Here is a 16,535-nt window from a genome sequence, read left to right on the forward strand (position 1 = left end):
ATTCAGATGACAGGTCAGCATCTGTGTCTCTCTGTAGGTGTGGCAGTGATGCACATGCAGAGTCCTCCTCAACAGCCTCAGTTTAGATTTCCTGACAGAGTTCTGCATCAATGTGGAGAAGCTGGAGATGGATAAGACCTGCAGAGGCCTCATCATCACCTCGTACAGTATAACCCGTCAACTGCTGCAGCAGAGCCTCGTCCAGGAGGTTAAAGACGTGACTTTTGGCTGTGTGTTTGTATTACAGTGTAGTTAAAGTGTGCAGATACCTTGCATGATAAATGCATGATAAAAGTTTTAGAATGATATTTAATCAGTGTGGTTGGTTAGCACTGTCCCGGCTGGAGTGTTTGACAGTTTTTAAAAACAGCAGCACAAATTGACAGTTTACCTTGTGTGTGTGTGTGTGTGTGTGTGTGTGTGTGTGTTTTTTTATTGCTTTCAATCCAGAGCCAGCCTAAGGTGTTCTCAGCCAGGCTGGACATTATGGAGATGTACGGGAAGAGTCCAGAGCGCTGTGGAGAGTTCTGGAGAGCCGTTCAGGAGATGTGGCTGAAACTCTATAGCTCAGACATGGTCACCATAGCTGCAATCAATGTAGGTATAAAACACTACCCCCACCTCCATTTTGTCCCTGTATCACACAGCGGTACAAGTGCAGTGCAGAAACACTAACACCAATAAGCACTTGAAAGATGACAGCAAGAACTCTCTCCTCAGGGTTCCAGTCCTGCAGGTGGCTGTCTCATGTCTTTGACCTGTGACTACAGGATAATGGCGGACAACCCTCGTTACAGCATCGGCCTTAATGAGACACAGCTCGGCATCGTAGCACCTTTTTGGTAAGGTGCTACACATGACAGCCCCAGTGTTTTGCTCATTCCTTGCACTGTAGTGTCATTGTAGTGTTAAGAGATATGCTGCTGTCCCCAGGTTTAAGGACACAATGGTAAATACAGTGGGACACCGAACCACAGAGCTAGCCCTGAGCTGGGACTGCTCTACAGCCCTTCAGAGGCCCTCAAGGTAGGACTGGTAGACCTGCTGGTACCTGAAGATGAGGTCCTCACCACAGCCACGAAGACCATGACCAAGTGGTTGGCTATCCCAGGTACATTACACATGATACAAAAACAGGAGGTTTATGTAATAACATACCATAACTAAATGTAAATTGTTCTAATCATATTGAAGGAACTGGACAGTCCTGCCATAGCTGGTGGTCAGGCACAAGATTTCTGATCTTTTACATATGGGCTTTAAGAGAGTTAAGTAAATATGAGACACATTTGTGCAACTGACAAACTAACACAGATGTTTGTATTTCTTAGACAGAGTGTGTCTTTATCCTCAGAGTGTATAGAGAGGCTGCATAGCAAAGGCAGCTTGTCACCACTGCAGCAGCAGTTTCAGTTCCCTGTGTTTAAACAGGATGTGTTCAGGCACAGCACTGAGCGTCATCAGCTGTGTTTTAGCAGCGCTCAAAGCCCAACACGCAGTCATTAGACTTGGTGTAAAGATCAGCTTTGGGCCAGGTTATGTGCAAACATGAGCCGGCACTCTGTCTGTATGGACATCTGGATTAATCAAAAAAAGGAGTAAAACTGTTTCACACATGCATGATATGGGCAACTGAAAACACAGCAGAGGTGCCTCCTGTGTACATTAGCTCAAATTTGAATCATGCTGCAGCTATTCTGCACATTTTTCAAAAAAAATCAGTCAAAACATGTCTACGTCTCAGGCTCTGGGTGGGCGTGTCTCATGGCAACAGTTTAAGAGCTGGCTTGGAGATGCATTGTCACCTTCTATGGTGCTCTCACACACTCGGTGTTGTGCTAGACCCACGTTGACTGGCCTGCATCCTGTCTGCATGTTTCCTGTTTGTTCAATAAGTTAAGCAAATACCATACACAGCTTGTGTGATGTTATACGCAATCATGTATGATTTTATTTAATCTTGTAAAGAACAACAGCCTGGCCAAATATTAGTATTTTTCTCAGTGAGTCATGTCGCTGAAAAACCATCCAGAATCCATTTAAAGGCCAATGGAGACTTAACTCCAGCTTTGGAGTCAGTGAGCAAAACTGTTTATCCGTTCATTTTACAGACCACGCCAGACAGATCACCAAGTCCATGATGAGGAAGCCAACCATCGACAAGCTGACATCCAAGAGAGAGGCTGACATCCAAAACTTTGTCAGCTTTATCACCAAAGACTCCATTCAGAAGTCACTCCGCATGTACCTGGAGATGCTCAAAAAGAGAAGGGGCTAGAGGAGTGTGGGGAGCCTATAAAATGACACTGACATAAACACATTTTAGGGACATTTTGACACTAGTTTAACACATTCACTGTCACGTGTTCCTTGGCGTCAATTATGCTGGAATCCTCACATACAGCTCTCGGCAGCTCATCTTCGTAACAGTGCCTAATCGGCAAAGAACCACGTTTACCACAGCGCTGTCTGATCTTCTGACACCAGACAGTAACCTAGCTAGCTCAGGGGAGACCTGCCCAGGATTGACGCTAATGATCCAGTGACAAATAGTTTCTCTTCAACTTTCTAAGAAGTTCAGTTAAAAAGTAACATTAAAAATTTAAATATAGTTTCAAACTTTACTTTATGGTTATTTTGAGATGAGTAAATAATTCTTTTAATTGACTGTGCTCTAAGCCCTGCCCTCCACTGTTACACTGCTCTGTCCTGTCTCATACACATGCAGCACATGGGCAGTTTATTGTAGCAGTGGCTGATTTACCGCTCCAAACAATGCATCTCCAAATAGCCATAAGTGAGCGAGTACACAGACCCATGCGCTCATTTCTGACCAAGAGCAGTGTATATGACAACTTCTGCTAGCAGCCTATAGTGTGACTTGTTATTGTTTCTAGCTCACTCTTTTTTTGCATCCTCAAACAGAGCAGCACTGCTCATGTGAAGCTGATTTGAGGATCAGTACACACTCTCATCACTATTGAAATGCCAGTTATCCCTCTTACTACAGCCCCATTCACACTTACACATGTGGAGAAATCCAAAGTTTGACAGGTCTGCCATGCCTAGCTACAGTTGTTTGGGGGTCACTGTCTGGGTGGAGAGGTTTAGCAAACAGTCAATTGTCATAGGTCTTCACTATCTAAAGTGCCTAGCCTTACTGTACCTTCCAGAGCCATAACAACTAATGAAAGTAACCTTGGGTACATTTGAACAGCCTACAGTGGTGAAGCCTTTGTCATCTCTTTGTCTACATGTATTTTTTCTGACTGCGTTCTGTGAATAAATGGGTGGAATCATGTCAGCAGATTGAATTGTGTTTTTAAATGGTCAAATTTACAGTTTATAGTTTTGGCAGTAATTGCATATAATAAGCAGTACTATTGTTTGGGAGCCAAGACAGACTGCTAATATGCACATAGTTTCAGTTTTATAAGCAGTGTTTGTGGGACTTTGGTCACTGTCTAATAAAGGTGAATGGACTTTGGTTAGCCTTTCTTGAAACATGACAACAGCAGAGTCATTGTCCCAGATACTCAGAATAAACATTGCATGTTTCTTCAGTAGAAACCAGTTTCAAATGTAAAATGCTCTTAGTAAATGTTAGTAAATGTTCAGACGAGGCTTCTTTGTCACATGCCTCACTTTTCATGTACTTCAATAAGAGACTTCTCATCCCTGTTTTAAGAAGCAAGTGTGCAATGACACAGACTGGAAGACGTGTTTATTTTGGTCTGGCTTTGTGGTTGGTGAGAGTCCTTCCACTAAATAGCCACCATACAGATTCAGCCTGGAGACCTGCAGAGCGGTTGTTGTAGTCAGAATTCAGGCAGCATGCTCCTAGCCAATCAGCTTCACCTCCACAGGGAAATGGTCACTGACATCCAATGCCTGAGAAAGACAGAGAAAACAACATTCCCTTGCAGCACAATTTGTGGTCGGTCCAGTTTAGCATAGTTTATACAGTTAAACAGTAAACATGTCTTTTCCATATGCAACATTATGTACTGTAAAACTCTAAAGGTTGAAATAAAATACCTTTTTCAACAGCCTCACTCAAAGACTATAATGTTGGACTCAACATAACTTGAAGTAAATTGTATTATAAAAGATTAAAGTTAGAGCTGTTTTACCAGGTCATGGCTGAGATTTAAGTCCACCATGTAGTTGTAAACCTCAGCACTGCTTTGATCTACTCCCTTCATCATGTCAGTAGTGACCACAATCCTGCAAATGCAGAATAAGAGATGTGATTAAGAGTCAGTGTTTGTGTGTGCATCCAAGTGCTGGTGTGTGTTTGTTTGTACCTGTCATAAGGGCAGTTAGTGTGTGACACTGTGGTGTCAGCATCATTGGGTATCAGCCAGTGGAAACTCTTATCTGTGAAGAGGCGAATCTGCTGCCACTCAGAGCCGTCACATAATTGCAGCCTGCGTTGAAGTCACCCAGCAGAACAATGTCCTGCAGAGAGTGTGATTAACCTCAGTGCATATTTTACTAAATGTATCTTCTGCTCTCCATCTTTCTTTTTGTGTGTTGGTTTTTGAAGACTTGAAGAGAGTATTCACATTGGTGTTCCAGTGATTGCGGACATCAGCCACCACATCATAGAGAGCATCCACTTCCTTCACTGCAGAGCTTGGAGAGGTGTGCTGAGGGATCAGAGCAAAGTTCTTCACAGCTACAAAACAGGGAGGAAAGGAGGAGTGAATCAAGAGAGGGATGTATTGGGTGTGGCAGGCATGAATCATAGTGAAATTACAATGAGTTTACTGGCTTTTTAATTTAGAAAGACAGGGCTTTTGTACACTTTATTATGTCAAAAACTGAAATGTCTTAGTTGTAAAAGTATTCTGAGCCTGTTGGAATTGTGCTCAGGTTTGTCCTGTTTGCTTTATTTACCCTTGAGATGTCTAGGACTTGACTGGACTCCAACTGTGGCAAATTGAATTGACCGACATAGTTTAGAAACACACATACCCTGTGTATATACAGTCCCACAATTCACACTGCATGTCAGGATAAAAACAAAGCCATGTCATCCAAGGGACTCAGTTTGGAACGACCAGGACTCTTCCTAGAATTGGCTGTTCAGTTAAACTGAGCTAAACTGAACTCTGGACAGAACTCCAACCATTATGTCTGGAAAATATCACATTTGTAGTACCATCCCTTCAGTCAAACATGGTGGTGGCAGCATCATGTATAGGAGTACTTCTCTGCAGTAGGGACAGGGAGGCTGAGTGCAACCAAATACAGAGAAGCCCCTGAAAAAATCCTGCTCCAGAGTGCATGTGACCTGAGACTGGGGTGACCAGTGGCATTGGGACAATTCTGACTGTCCTTGAGTAGCCCAGCCAAAGTCCAGACTTAAACCCCACAGATCATATCATCTGACAAGTGTGATGCTTTGTTCTCAGTTGATCATCTAATACATGAGAAAATCTCCATCACTGCTGTCTGACAGTGAAAGAGCAGTATTACTCTCTGTTACTCTCTGTTTGTTACACTCTTCCAGAACCTACCGGTGTATTTGGAGGAGAACATGACAACAAAAGGCTCTCTGATGAAGGTGTCTGTCCCACAGGGTTCACAGCCGTCATCGTAGGTGTAGCTTTTAACCACAGACACTGTGTTCTCCCTGGAAAATAAGACACCTATTAATCACATCTGTTACTGTAGTCAAAATTAGCTCCACCTAGACCAGATACCACATCAAAATGCCTTTTCAATGTTTGCATCAGCAATAATAATCTTATAATGTTGTAAAAGTATTACACCAACAATGGCCAATCTGCTACATTATGCTGTATGAATAGTTTTATATTTTAAGTACATTTTGTTAATACTTTTTGTATTTTTACTTAAGTAAAATCTTAAATGAAGGGCCTTTAGTTAACATTGCTGTGTGGATATTTTTACTTAAGTATAGGATCCTCTAGTTTTCTGCCACTGCTCATACGTAGGACAAAGACACTGTGCAGCGTTGAATTAAATAAAACTTAGAGCTGAAATATTTCTGTTCACTGATGTGGGATCTCAGTAAAGGAGTTCTAGAAAATATTTGTTTACCATTGTAATGGCCCTTTGTGTACCTGTAGAGGAAGAGATATCTCTCCTTGTAGGAGCTGCGACCCAGAGGCTCGCTTACGATGTGCCCATACCTGAACGGTGGAGAACCTCTGGGAAAATAAACACACAGGTATATAGATGAAGCATCATAACATGAGTTAAGGAGCTTTCTATAAATTTCTATAGAAGGCCACCATATTTTGGCCCTGCACATGTTTTTATAAGGTGTGTCTAACTTGTTGACATGCTCCATGAGTTTTTTGGTTGCTGACAGATCATTGTCTCTGACCTCCTGGATCAGAATGATGTCATAGCGGTGGACAATCTGTAACACACCCAGAAAGCACAAAACATATCTGATCAAACTTTGTGTGTCTTTTTGTATTATATTCTGTAGCCTCTGTTTTCCAGTTTGTATGCTCAGTAGTTGTTCTAGGTGGTAAAGAGGCACTTCACTAATAAGAACAGTTATATTGTGTAATGTCCTCTGGCTCTGGGATAACTTTCTTAAGTCTGAGAAATAACCCTGATAGTGATCATAGTGATGTTGAGGAGGTAAGAGAACGTGGTCATTTACCAGTCAAAGAGGGTCTAAAGAAACAATGCTATTGGTTGCATTATGGGAAATGAAGGATCCAGAGCTTAAATCTTGACTCGTACTAGGGACTAAGATTCCCCCAACTTTATGGCTGTGTAATCCCAAATTGCCGGAGTGCCCCTTTAATCTCCAGATTCCTCATCAACATTACAGTATTCTCACTAAATTTAAAGACATGCTTGTATTTATAACATGCTGTCAACTTATCACAGTGGATGGGAGGGCAACTGTAGGCTAAACTATGTGGTATTTTAGTCACTCAGCACCCTTCAAAATAGATTGTCTTCATATTACAAATAAGAGTATTATAGGAAAGATGAGATACTGATGAGCTCTGTATACAAAACAGTGGAGTTTCAGACCGTGCTGATGATGTTCATCAGAGTGGTGTTTGAGGCCTTCTTGTCTCCAAATGATTTGATGTTGAAGCTCCCAGCAGCAGAGAGGTAGACAGATGTAACAGGGTCAAGAAGACACCCAAAGCACACACCAAACGCATCCTAGGCCAGAGGGGTCAGACATGTAGATTAACAAGTCATTTCCCCCTTGTTTTAAAGGAATCGTCTATTCATATCTATGCACATGGCCCAGTGGTGCACCCAGTTTATTACTGACATGATTTAACCAGTGTATTAGGAGTTGGCATGACTGGTTCACTACAAAAATATGATTTTCAACATTTGCACATCAAAATCAATGTACAACTGGAAACGGAAAAAGATCAAATAATGTTCCCCTGTTGTGCCTCTTTATGCAAAGCTCCAAACTGGATCAAATGAATCAGATTAACATCTTTCCTTGTCACCACATATTGTTCAGTCATATGATCTGCAGCTAATTAAACAGATCTTTATAAATCATAATTAGCCTAAAATGGCTGCCAGACTTATTCTTCACTGTTCATAGTATTACTGATATGCATAACTGTCTTTTTCAGCTGTATTAATGTACTCTGGTACTCTGGTACACATTCAGCATATATCCCACTCAGTATGTGGACAACTAGTTATCCTTGGACCTAACTCTGATATTGAGGGCTTCTGTAAAATGGAACAAGCTGTCTTAGGATCGCTGAGTCGGTAGTGCTCCAAATGTAATGGATTGCAGGGAATACTTGTAGTTAAATGTGCAGTTGTATGATCAGTCACATGACCATTAAAGCCTCTCCTTCCCTGTGTTGTGGGAGTGAGAGGTGGATACAACACCTGCACCCCTGAGCACATGAAAACGTGACCCCTATCTGCAGCGTAGTGTTTGACGTGATGCTGATCACAGGTATTTTTCATGTTGGGTAAAATATTACTCGGTTGGACAATATATTATCCTGTTGCCCTGACTACACTGGCTCACTGGAGCTAGTGTGTAAGTGATTCTTGGGCAAAGGTTGTAAAATCTGGAAATAATCTAGCTGATACAGTGTGGTTTAATCTTGCATACACTGTATATATATCACATTTGGTCAGCCAGAGTAAAACCATATCCGATGTTAGTGTAACACCATTAAGTACTATTTGTCCCTTTAAAGTAACATGGCAGAATGAAAACAACAATGGAAAATAAAGCAGTATATTGCATTACAAAGCCTGGAAGAATGAACATTTCTGCTTGAATGTGCTGTATTTGCATTTAAAGAAGAGTCAGAGGTGCATAGCTACCTGTTTCTGGGAGTCCCAGCGAGAGAGAAGTAGGCCTGTTGTAAGTAGAGCACAGAGACTTACTTGTGTCAATCCCTGAAAGCACTACAATTTATGCAGAACCACTGATAGCATCTCGTGAAGTTTTTGTTTACCTGCAAGTGCATGTGACTGGGTCAAGCTGGGGAGGAGTGAAGAGAGGAGGAGTGTTGTCGATGGAGTGCAAGTTTTTCAGGTGATATATATATTATATATATATATATGCATCACATCTCTGAAAATATCATGGAAACCTAAAACCTTTTCTTTTTTTCACTCTCACATCTGTATGACACTGGGTTTTTAATTCCTATTTACAATATTTCCAATGCAATGCTTTATTTCTATGACAGCAGTGATGAAAACATTTAGGAAAAAATACCAAAACCATTTGAAAACAATAAATGTTCAAATTTGCAGTGTAGTCGTACTGTAAGCTAATCCAACTAATTAAAGAGGACCCACCTGTTGAACTTGACTGCACAGTGATCAATAGAGGCTATTTTTAACTGCTGTGTTTGAAGTAGCAATGAGAAGGCAGCAGATGGTATAAATAAATGATAAAGAGAGTTGATTTAAGGTTGTGTGATGGAAAGTTTCTGTTCTTTGAAGCCACGTTTACATGATTTTCATGCCAAAATGAACATAGTAATAAACAAGTAATCTTCTGCCATTAAGTCTGAAGACATTCCCTTGTATTTTCCGAATGACTGAGTAAGTTAAAGTTGCTGAATATTGACAGCAATAGGTGTTTCTCACTCATTGAAATTAATATTTATTTTAATATTCATAATATTAATATTCATTTATTAATACTTTTTTCTGCATTGACAGAGGTAGATATATTTTATCTCTAATATTCATACAATATATGAAGACCAAAATGCAGGAAACAGCAATAGCTGCAGATTTTTTAAATATCACTGTGAAATCACAGAAGTGCAGTAACTGAAAATAATTCTGTTAGCAAAAAAGATCATGTACTGAAACCAAAATTTTGCAAGTGCATATGGACAGTGACACTGTGAATGTGTTTCAGTGCACTCAGGGGGTATCTGGATTTTTGTTTTCAAAGTTGAGACAAAATTTAGGTTGAATACAGCTCAGTACTTCTCAGTACCCATTTCGGTTTAGTATCCTCATCACATATTTGTGTGCATGGTGGCAAGTTCAATCAAAGTTTCAAATTTTGATACTTTTAGTGGCCTAGAGATGTACAATTATCCAGTAATTCACTAGCAAAAAAAGTAAAGATGTACAGCACATGCATTTTGAGTTACTTTAACTCACAGCAGGCCTACATAAACAGAGGTAAATTAACAGATCATTTTATCAGTGACTTTAATCTGGGAGGCAAGAGATGTGATGGATGTCACATTACTGACAATCTTTAGTCTGTAGTCCACACTTCAGTCCAATGGGTGGCGGTAAACCATTAGTATGTTAGATACTAACTGACTCGTCAGTAGAAGAAAACGCCTCAGAGTGACGCTATTCTGTGTAACGGCCACAAACAGGAAGAAAACAGACAGTTCTTCCAAAGCAGAGGGAGGTTGGGCTAGCTTAGCAGCCTGTTTTACACTGGTACAGTAATGAAACGGCCTTGAGAGGCAGGAATAAACTGGTGTTTTATCATGCAGTATCCGGAGTAGTGACTGTATCCACCGATACTCAGAAAATATAATTCTCCTCGACTTTCCTCCGGTCCGAGTGTTTAAACAAGGTACGTTAGCATAGCAACAGAACGTTACCTAACGTTAGCAGATGTTAGCTTCTAGCTAATTAGCAGGCAGCTGAAGTACTTGAAAGAGCTGCTGTACCGGGTCACGCGTTTTCGTCTTTTGACTTGTGACTGTGTTTGTTCGTACTGATTCATAATTTTATTAACATGCTGATATGTGGTTAAACCTGCTGGAGGAACAGAGGTGCTGTTGACAGAAGTAGAAGCAGGGTTCGGCAACATCAGCTGCTGTTCAAACGTGTCTGACACAGTCACAAAAGATGCAGAAAGTAATAAGTCTTGTTGTTTTGAATAAATGTGTCATGTAGACAGCAGAAATATGAAACTGAAGCTAATCTCTCTGTTTGAGTCTGGATCCTGCTCACTTTTATGTATGTATTTCTCAAACATAAATATCTAACAGTTGATGATTTGATATTCCTAAATGTGAGAACTCACTGCTTTTATCTGGCCTGACATTACTGTGATTTTTTTGTTAGTTTTCTGAAGTGTTATGCAAGCAATCATTTAATAAAAATAAAAATATAGAGAATAGAAAAAAATCACTAATGAAAATAACCACTAATTGCAGCCTTACTTTCGTTCAAAATAAAGTTAAAAATGCCACAAGTTGATTGGTTCCAGCTTCTGAAATGGGAATCTTTGCTTGTTTACTTGGTCCTCTATGATATGTCACTGTGTCTGTGGGTTTGGACTTGTCAGTCAAAGGAAACAAACATATGTTAATATATATGTTATCTTTGGGTTTTGGGAAATTGTGGGAATTGTGGCCTTTTTTAATAATCATTAATTGCAGCCCTCTAAGTGATTTATTGGTTGTTAAAATAGTAGTTTAATTTTCTGCTGATTTACAATTAAATTAGTTGACTAATCATTTTAGCATTTAATCTCTAGGTTTGTTTTTATTTATTCTTTATTTTACCCTTTAATAATCTTACTGGTAAACCATACTGGTTTTTAAAATTGAAATTCAATTTCATGTTTTAATTTAAGTTTTAGAGTGTATTTGACAAGATCCATATGTACTTGAATGTCAGTCAGTAAAGTGCATACAGATGCTAAGTTGTAGTCTCCACAGTCCCACACAATAATGAACATAAGAGGCTATCTCATGTCATCTTTTCCAGAATGATCCAAACTAGTGAACCCCATTTATTTCAAGATGATCTCATAATTGTTTGTGAGAGTTACTGACACTGTGACTGACCAAAACCCTCCTGTGCTCTCTGTTGATCTGTGCAGGTGTGAATGAGTGACGTGGTGCCTCCCACAGCTCTCAGTGAAGTCCAGCTCCGCTTCCTCTGCCACGATGACATAGAGAATGTCAAGCTGCTCTGTGGTGATTGGTTCCCAATCGAGTAAGTATCGTATTGAGTTAGGGATTCAGTTTTAATCTGTTACTGAATTCATGAATTTGTGACCTTTAAAATCCACTGTTGCTGTACGCTATACATAATTTGTTAAGGAAATCAACTAAAGGATCTATGATAAACATGTTTACTTTTTACTGATTTGCACTGATATATGCTCGTGCTTATTTATCTTACTAACATTTTGTAAAGAGACTAAACCAGCATTAATACCCTCAGTACCTCTTATCATACCATTATATCTGAAATACAGTAGTTGTATTCCACTCTAGTTCATTGCTAATCTCCACTTTTGCTTGACTTATTGTATATTGACTTATTGATTTATTATAGTATATTGTAAAGAATCCCTAATCCTTTTATATGAGTCCTTTACATGTCCATCCATGAATTCTAATGTGTCTGACCTTTGACTCTAGATACCCAGACTCATGGTATCAGGACATCACCTCCAACAAGAAGTTCTTCTCCCTCGCTGCCACCTTCAGAGGAGGCATCGTGGGAATGATTGTGGCTGAGATCAAAGGCCGGACCAAAGTACACAAAGAGGTGTGATGTTCATCCATGTTGCACAAAAGACAAGGCTGTTATGAACTGGCTTCTTTTAAGTTCTCTGTAGACATGGTGTTACTATAGGTATAGATAGTGCAGTTTATCCACTCTCACTCAGCTGCCATTTGGAAATGTCCTAAGTAGAACACTGACATAGTAGAGTCTGTTTTTAGTCAGCTAATTAGACAAACCAGTTGCCCTTGACTGAGTTAGACTCTGTCACAAGATGAAATAAGGGATAACCGGGTGATGAAAACGACTCTGATGAAAGAAGAGCTGCAACACTATCAATGTTTCCTTTTATTTTGGGGAGCATAAAAAATGAGGAACATTAAAGTCAAGTCAGTTGAATTTATATAGTACTAAATTATAACAGAAGTTATCTCGGGGCACAAAGAAGGAAGATTTTTCTTTCATTTCTTTACAAATGTCCTCTTGTTTAGATGAAATTGAACCAGTCTTGTGTCCTTGTGTACAGTTTTAAACACCGGTACTGAATGAATTCCAATCTGCTCCTCTCACTTACGGCTATTATTTTTATAAGCTATTGACGCACTTGATAGGGCACCTGGCGTCAAAACTTAATTTCCCTTTGGAACAGTATTTGCATTTTGGAATCTGCCTCCCCGGTGGATAATTTGCCTAGGCAAAGATGAGAACAGTGTAATAGGCCAGTCCCAGAGGGAATATACAGAGCATGTTCAGAGACACCAGAGCACCAAGCTGAAAGATCCTTTCAAGTGATATTTTTAAATTCAACACTGAATGTAGTTTTTATTCCAAAATCTATTGTTGATGGTTAAAATAAACCATTTTATGTTTGTAGAGAATAGTGGATCTTATTATGTAATTTCCACTCTGTCTTTGTCTGTCTGCTTCAATGTGTTTGTGTGTGTGTGTTTGTTAGGATGGAGACATCCTGGCCTCCAGTTTCCCTGTGGACACACAGGTAGCCTACATCCTCAGCCTGGGAGTGGTCAAAGAGTTCAGGAAACATGGCATAGGTACAGCTCTGTGTTCCCACTGGCTCACACACAACACTTAGTATAGTCACTTCAGTTGACATCACACTGACTTACCTTCATTATCCTGTGTAATTGTAACCACTACATGCTAAACCACATCCTTTAACCTAGCCCAGAGGTTATCAAACTTTGAGTTGAAGGGAAGTGCAGACAGAGCGATGTGAGAAGAGAGAGGTGAAAGGACAGGGACAGGATTAGTTATTGTGATTTGTCATGCTGATTTGGGACGTTCACCAACACGGTCAACAGTTGGAGCAGAGGCTGTGACTCATGAGGCACTTAAGGTACTTTGAAACCCTTAGAGAATGTGAACAGATTTACATATATGCATTTACCTTCCATCTCATCTTACATTATTTGTCTCACTAGGTAAATTGCAGAATATTTGTTGAATATGTGTTGATTTAAATTGATGGACATTTTACAGTGCACTGGTCCAGCTCCTACAAAGGTTATCAGGTCTTCAGCCACTTTCACTCTGAATTCAAATGAGGATGCAGACATTAGTTGACAGTGGATGTTCTGAGTGAACATACAGCAGTGTACTAGAGTCCAGGATCTGAGAACATGAAATGAAAAACATCACATTCACTGACCTTATTGGTGCTTTTATACCATATACACCATATGACGCCATATAACAGACAAACATACATTTAAATAATTGAAATGGTGATACCATCAGGAAAATATTACCAGGGTGTTTGTGTGATAACTCGAACGATACTGGCCTTTTATGTGTATGATCAATAGATGCATATGTTATTAATGTCATTACTGTTAATGGAGGAGCTGGGTGTTTTTTCATATTAAGGCCCTGCTTTGGTGTAGTTTGGTGCAGAGTTATAGACATATTGAAATGTTATATTGAAAAATGTTAAACTGTATGTAGTTTAGTCTTTTGGAACTCTGCCAACCCGTCATGAATAATAAATAGCATACAGGGGATACACGCTATGTCTCCATAACCATAATACACACTTTCATATGCAGCTGCTGGAAAACTCATCTCCTCTTTCTTTGTGTATCCTCTTTGTTCTGTAAAGATGCAGAGAGACGAGGAAACATTTCACCCATGACTCAGTGCACTGTAGGGCTGTCTCAGTTTCCCTCTCTCCCCCTCACTGATCAAACACACTCTCCTTCCAACCATTTAGGCTCCCCTACTGCTGGACAGTTTGAAGGAGCACATCTCAACAACAGCCCAGGACCACTGTAAGGCAATCTACCTACATGTCCTCACCACCAACAACACTGCCATCCACTTCTATGAGAACAGGGACTTCAGGCAGCACCACTACCTGCCCTACTACTACTCCATACGAGGAGTCCTCAAAGATGGATTCAATATGTGATCTATATTATATCATATCCTTTTGTGGAAGAAGAAAAGAAGTCACCTTTTGTTTAGGGGCCAGTTTGTATTTATGTTTCACACACAAAAACTTTATTTGCTCTGATGAATAGAATCTCAAATGTCTTTATTAAAGATGTCATGCTCAGATCTTTCCTCAGACACAGTTTGAGACACATCACATAGACATGTAAACTTGATAAACCAAATATAAATGTGTTTCCATGTTTCCTTAACTTATTGTCCTACTGACTATATCCAGCACATTGGTTCCACCCTGGCCAGCCTGAGCCCCTGCTCCATCCCACAGAGATTGTACCGACAGGCTCAGTCCCTGCTGCGCTCTCTGCTGCCCTGGTCCAACATCGCCTCCAAGACTGGCATACAGTACAGCAGAACAATGTGACATAACATGGTGGGTGGAAGTTGTGGTGACAGAAGCTTTACCTTTTTTGTTGTAGCTTTGTCTGTCAGTGGATGTCTAATTTAGTCTTTTTTCTCTTATCTCCCTCTTTTCAGGAGCACAAGTGTTCAGTTTTTCATCAGTCTTCCCCTGTACACACCAAGATGTACACACATGCACTCACATTCTTAATCACGTATGGCTTTCCACACCCTGTGCATGACACAGGACTCAGGTTCAACCTGTGTTTGACCGTTCACGTACTGGAATATTTCTCCACATTCAATATACATTTGGCACTGCTCACACATGATCCGGGTCAGCAGCTGTAGTTCTGCACCCACTACTAAACAGGGTTATTGCATTGCAACATCATTCAAAGTGCAATGTTGTGTTCACACTGACAGACCGTGCGATCTGGTAAAACCACAGGATTCTTTTAGTTGTTCAGGTACTATACTGTCCCATATTACTCTATCCCATAATTACAGTAGTGACCTGTTGTGTTTGCCCAGTCATACCAAAGCTGAGCAGTGTCAGACCCGCTTTCGCCCCAGGCAGCAGAGCACGGTGGAGGACCTGGTTCTTTTATGTTGGCCCAGGAACACAGACGGCAAGCACAGGTCATTCTTTTGTTGAGAAAGGGGTGTAACACACACTGGGATCCCTACAGAGACTAAAGGTTCAAACCTTGTCTATCTTTCTGTCTCCCTTCATCCTGTTCACTACTGTCACAGAGACTATGTATACTGTTTGTATATATATATACTAAGCTAATATATAAATTTCTCTCAATATGTATGTCTGTTCTATGCTGTCAGTAGGCCTAGTTGGAAGATAACCCATCCATTTCCCTTTCCAGATCCAGAGTCAATTCCAGTGTAAAATAGACACTCAGCTAAACTGGACTGTGAATCTAGTTGTGTTAATAGGCTGGTAGGGTAGAAAAAAGCTAATTGTACAGTGGAAACTTTGAGATGTAATGTAGATGGCTAATACAGTATCTTCAATAGTAACTGGAGTTTTCAGAAAGGATTCTTTCCTTTGAAACCTGATGAACCTGATGAAAAGATTTTTGTTCAAAATAATTGTACTGGAAACTGAACTGTTGACCTCAGTACAGAAATATGAGGTCGTTACAGTTGCTGCTCATCAGTACTTAGTGCAACACAGAAAACTGACACTTCACTAATTATGCAGTGCTGTTAGTCTTACAAAAAATATGATCTTAGGTCTAAGGAAAGTGGCCTTTCTACATTGTTTCAAAATGTTTCCCATGTATAATTCATACAAGAGTAAGGGAGAGTTTCTCGAGTCCTTATTTTAGAGTTTTTAAATGGTAACTGGCTACAGCCCTGTCTCTCTGCTCTTTGGCTGTAAAATTGCTGCTAATGTAGAGCAATGTCCATTTGTTTGTCCAGATTTTAAAAATATGGCCCAGATTAGATTTTTTATGTCGGCCGGTAGGAGAGATGAGAAGAAAAGGTAAAGTAATGTTCCCAGACACAAACATCATACACCCTGTGTGCCTGAGTGCATGCAGGTGTGTATGTCTGTGTGTGTGTATGTATATGCATACATGGTTTAGAGATTAGCACCTTGTAAGTGCCAAATGTTGGTCAGATCTGTCTATGGGAGACAAATGTAGTAAAGTTCACCCAACATGTTGACTGGTAACTTTGTAAGTGAGTAACATTGTAGTTTCTTAATTTTTGCATTCTGTTGCACTTCATAATAAATTACAAAC

General features: G+C 40.1%; 2 protein-coding genes and 1 pseudogene across 3 annotated transcripts; 2 read left to right on the forward strand and 1 right to left on the reverse strand.

Annotated features, from left to right (window-relative positions):
- Positions 1-60: 60 nt before the first annotated feature.
- On the forward strand, positions 61-3,304 carry LOC108898608 (enoyl-CoA delta isomerase 1, mitochondrial-like; the record flags this gene model as incomplete). Its single annotated transcript, XM_051068359.1, is given in 6 exon segments — positions 61-208; positions 358-597; positions 721-842; positions 934-983; positions 986-1,111; positions 2,112-3,304. Coding segments are annotated over 6 exon segments (853 nt in total), but the record flags the coding sequence as incomplete, so codon positions are not given.
- A 405-nt stretch (positions 3,305-3,709) lies between these two features.
- LOC108898607 (deoxyribonuclease-1-like) lies at positions 3,710-8,473 on the reverse strand (annotated as a pseudogene).
- Positions 8,474-9,828: 1,355 nt separating this feature from the next.
- Positions 9,829-14,941, forward strand: LOC108898610 (N-alpha-acetyltransferase 60-like). Of its 2 annotated transcripts, XM_051068360.1 has the most exons (5): positions 9,829-10,066; positions 11,327-11,442; positions 11,874-12,004; positions 14,628-14,800; positions 14,905-14,941. In XM_051068360.1, the coding sequence occupies exons 2-4, from the start codon at positions 11,333-11,335 to the stop codon at positions 14,789-14,791; spliced, it is 405 nt and encodes a 134-aa protein (XP_050924317.1). In that variant the 5' UTR covers positions 9,829-10,066; positions 11,327-11,332; the 3' UTR covers positions 14,792-14,800; positions 14,905-14,941. The 2 variants fall into 2 exon arrangements, with proteins under 2 accessions (XP_050924317.1, XP_018554062.1); XM_018698546.2 differs by lacking the exons at positions 14,628-14,800; positions 14,905-14,941 and adding an exon at positions 12,914-13,066 and having other exon boundaries at positions 11,874-12,003.
- Positions 14,942-16,535: the final 1,594 nt, after the last annotated feature.

Source organism: Lates calcarifer, unplaced genomic scaffold (genome assembly GCF_001640805.2).
Source record: "Lates calcarifer isolate ASB-BC8 unplaced genomic scaffold, TLL_Latcal_v3 _unitig_4336_quiver_2752, whole genome shotgun sequence".
NCBI lineage: Eukaryota > Metazoa > Chordata > Actinopteri > Centropomidae > Lates > Lates calcarifer.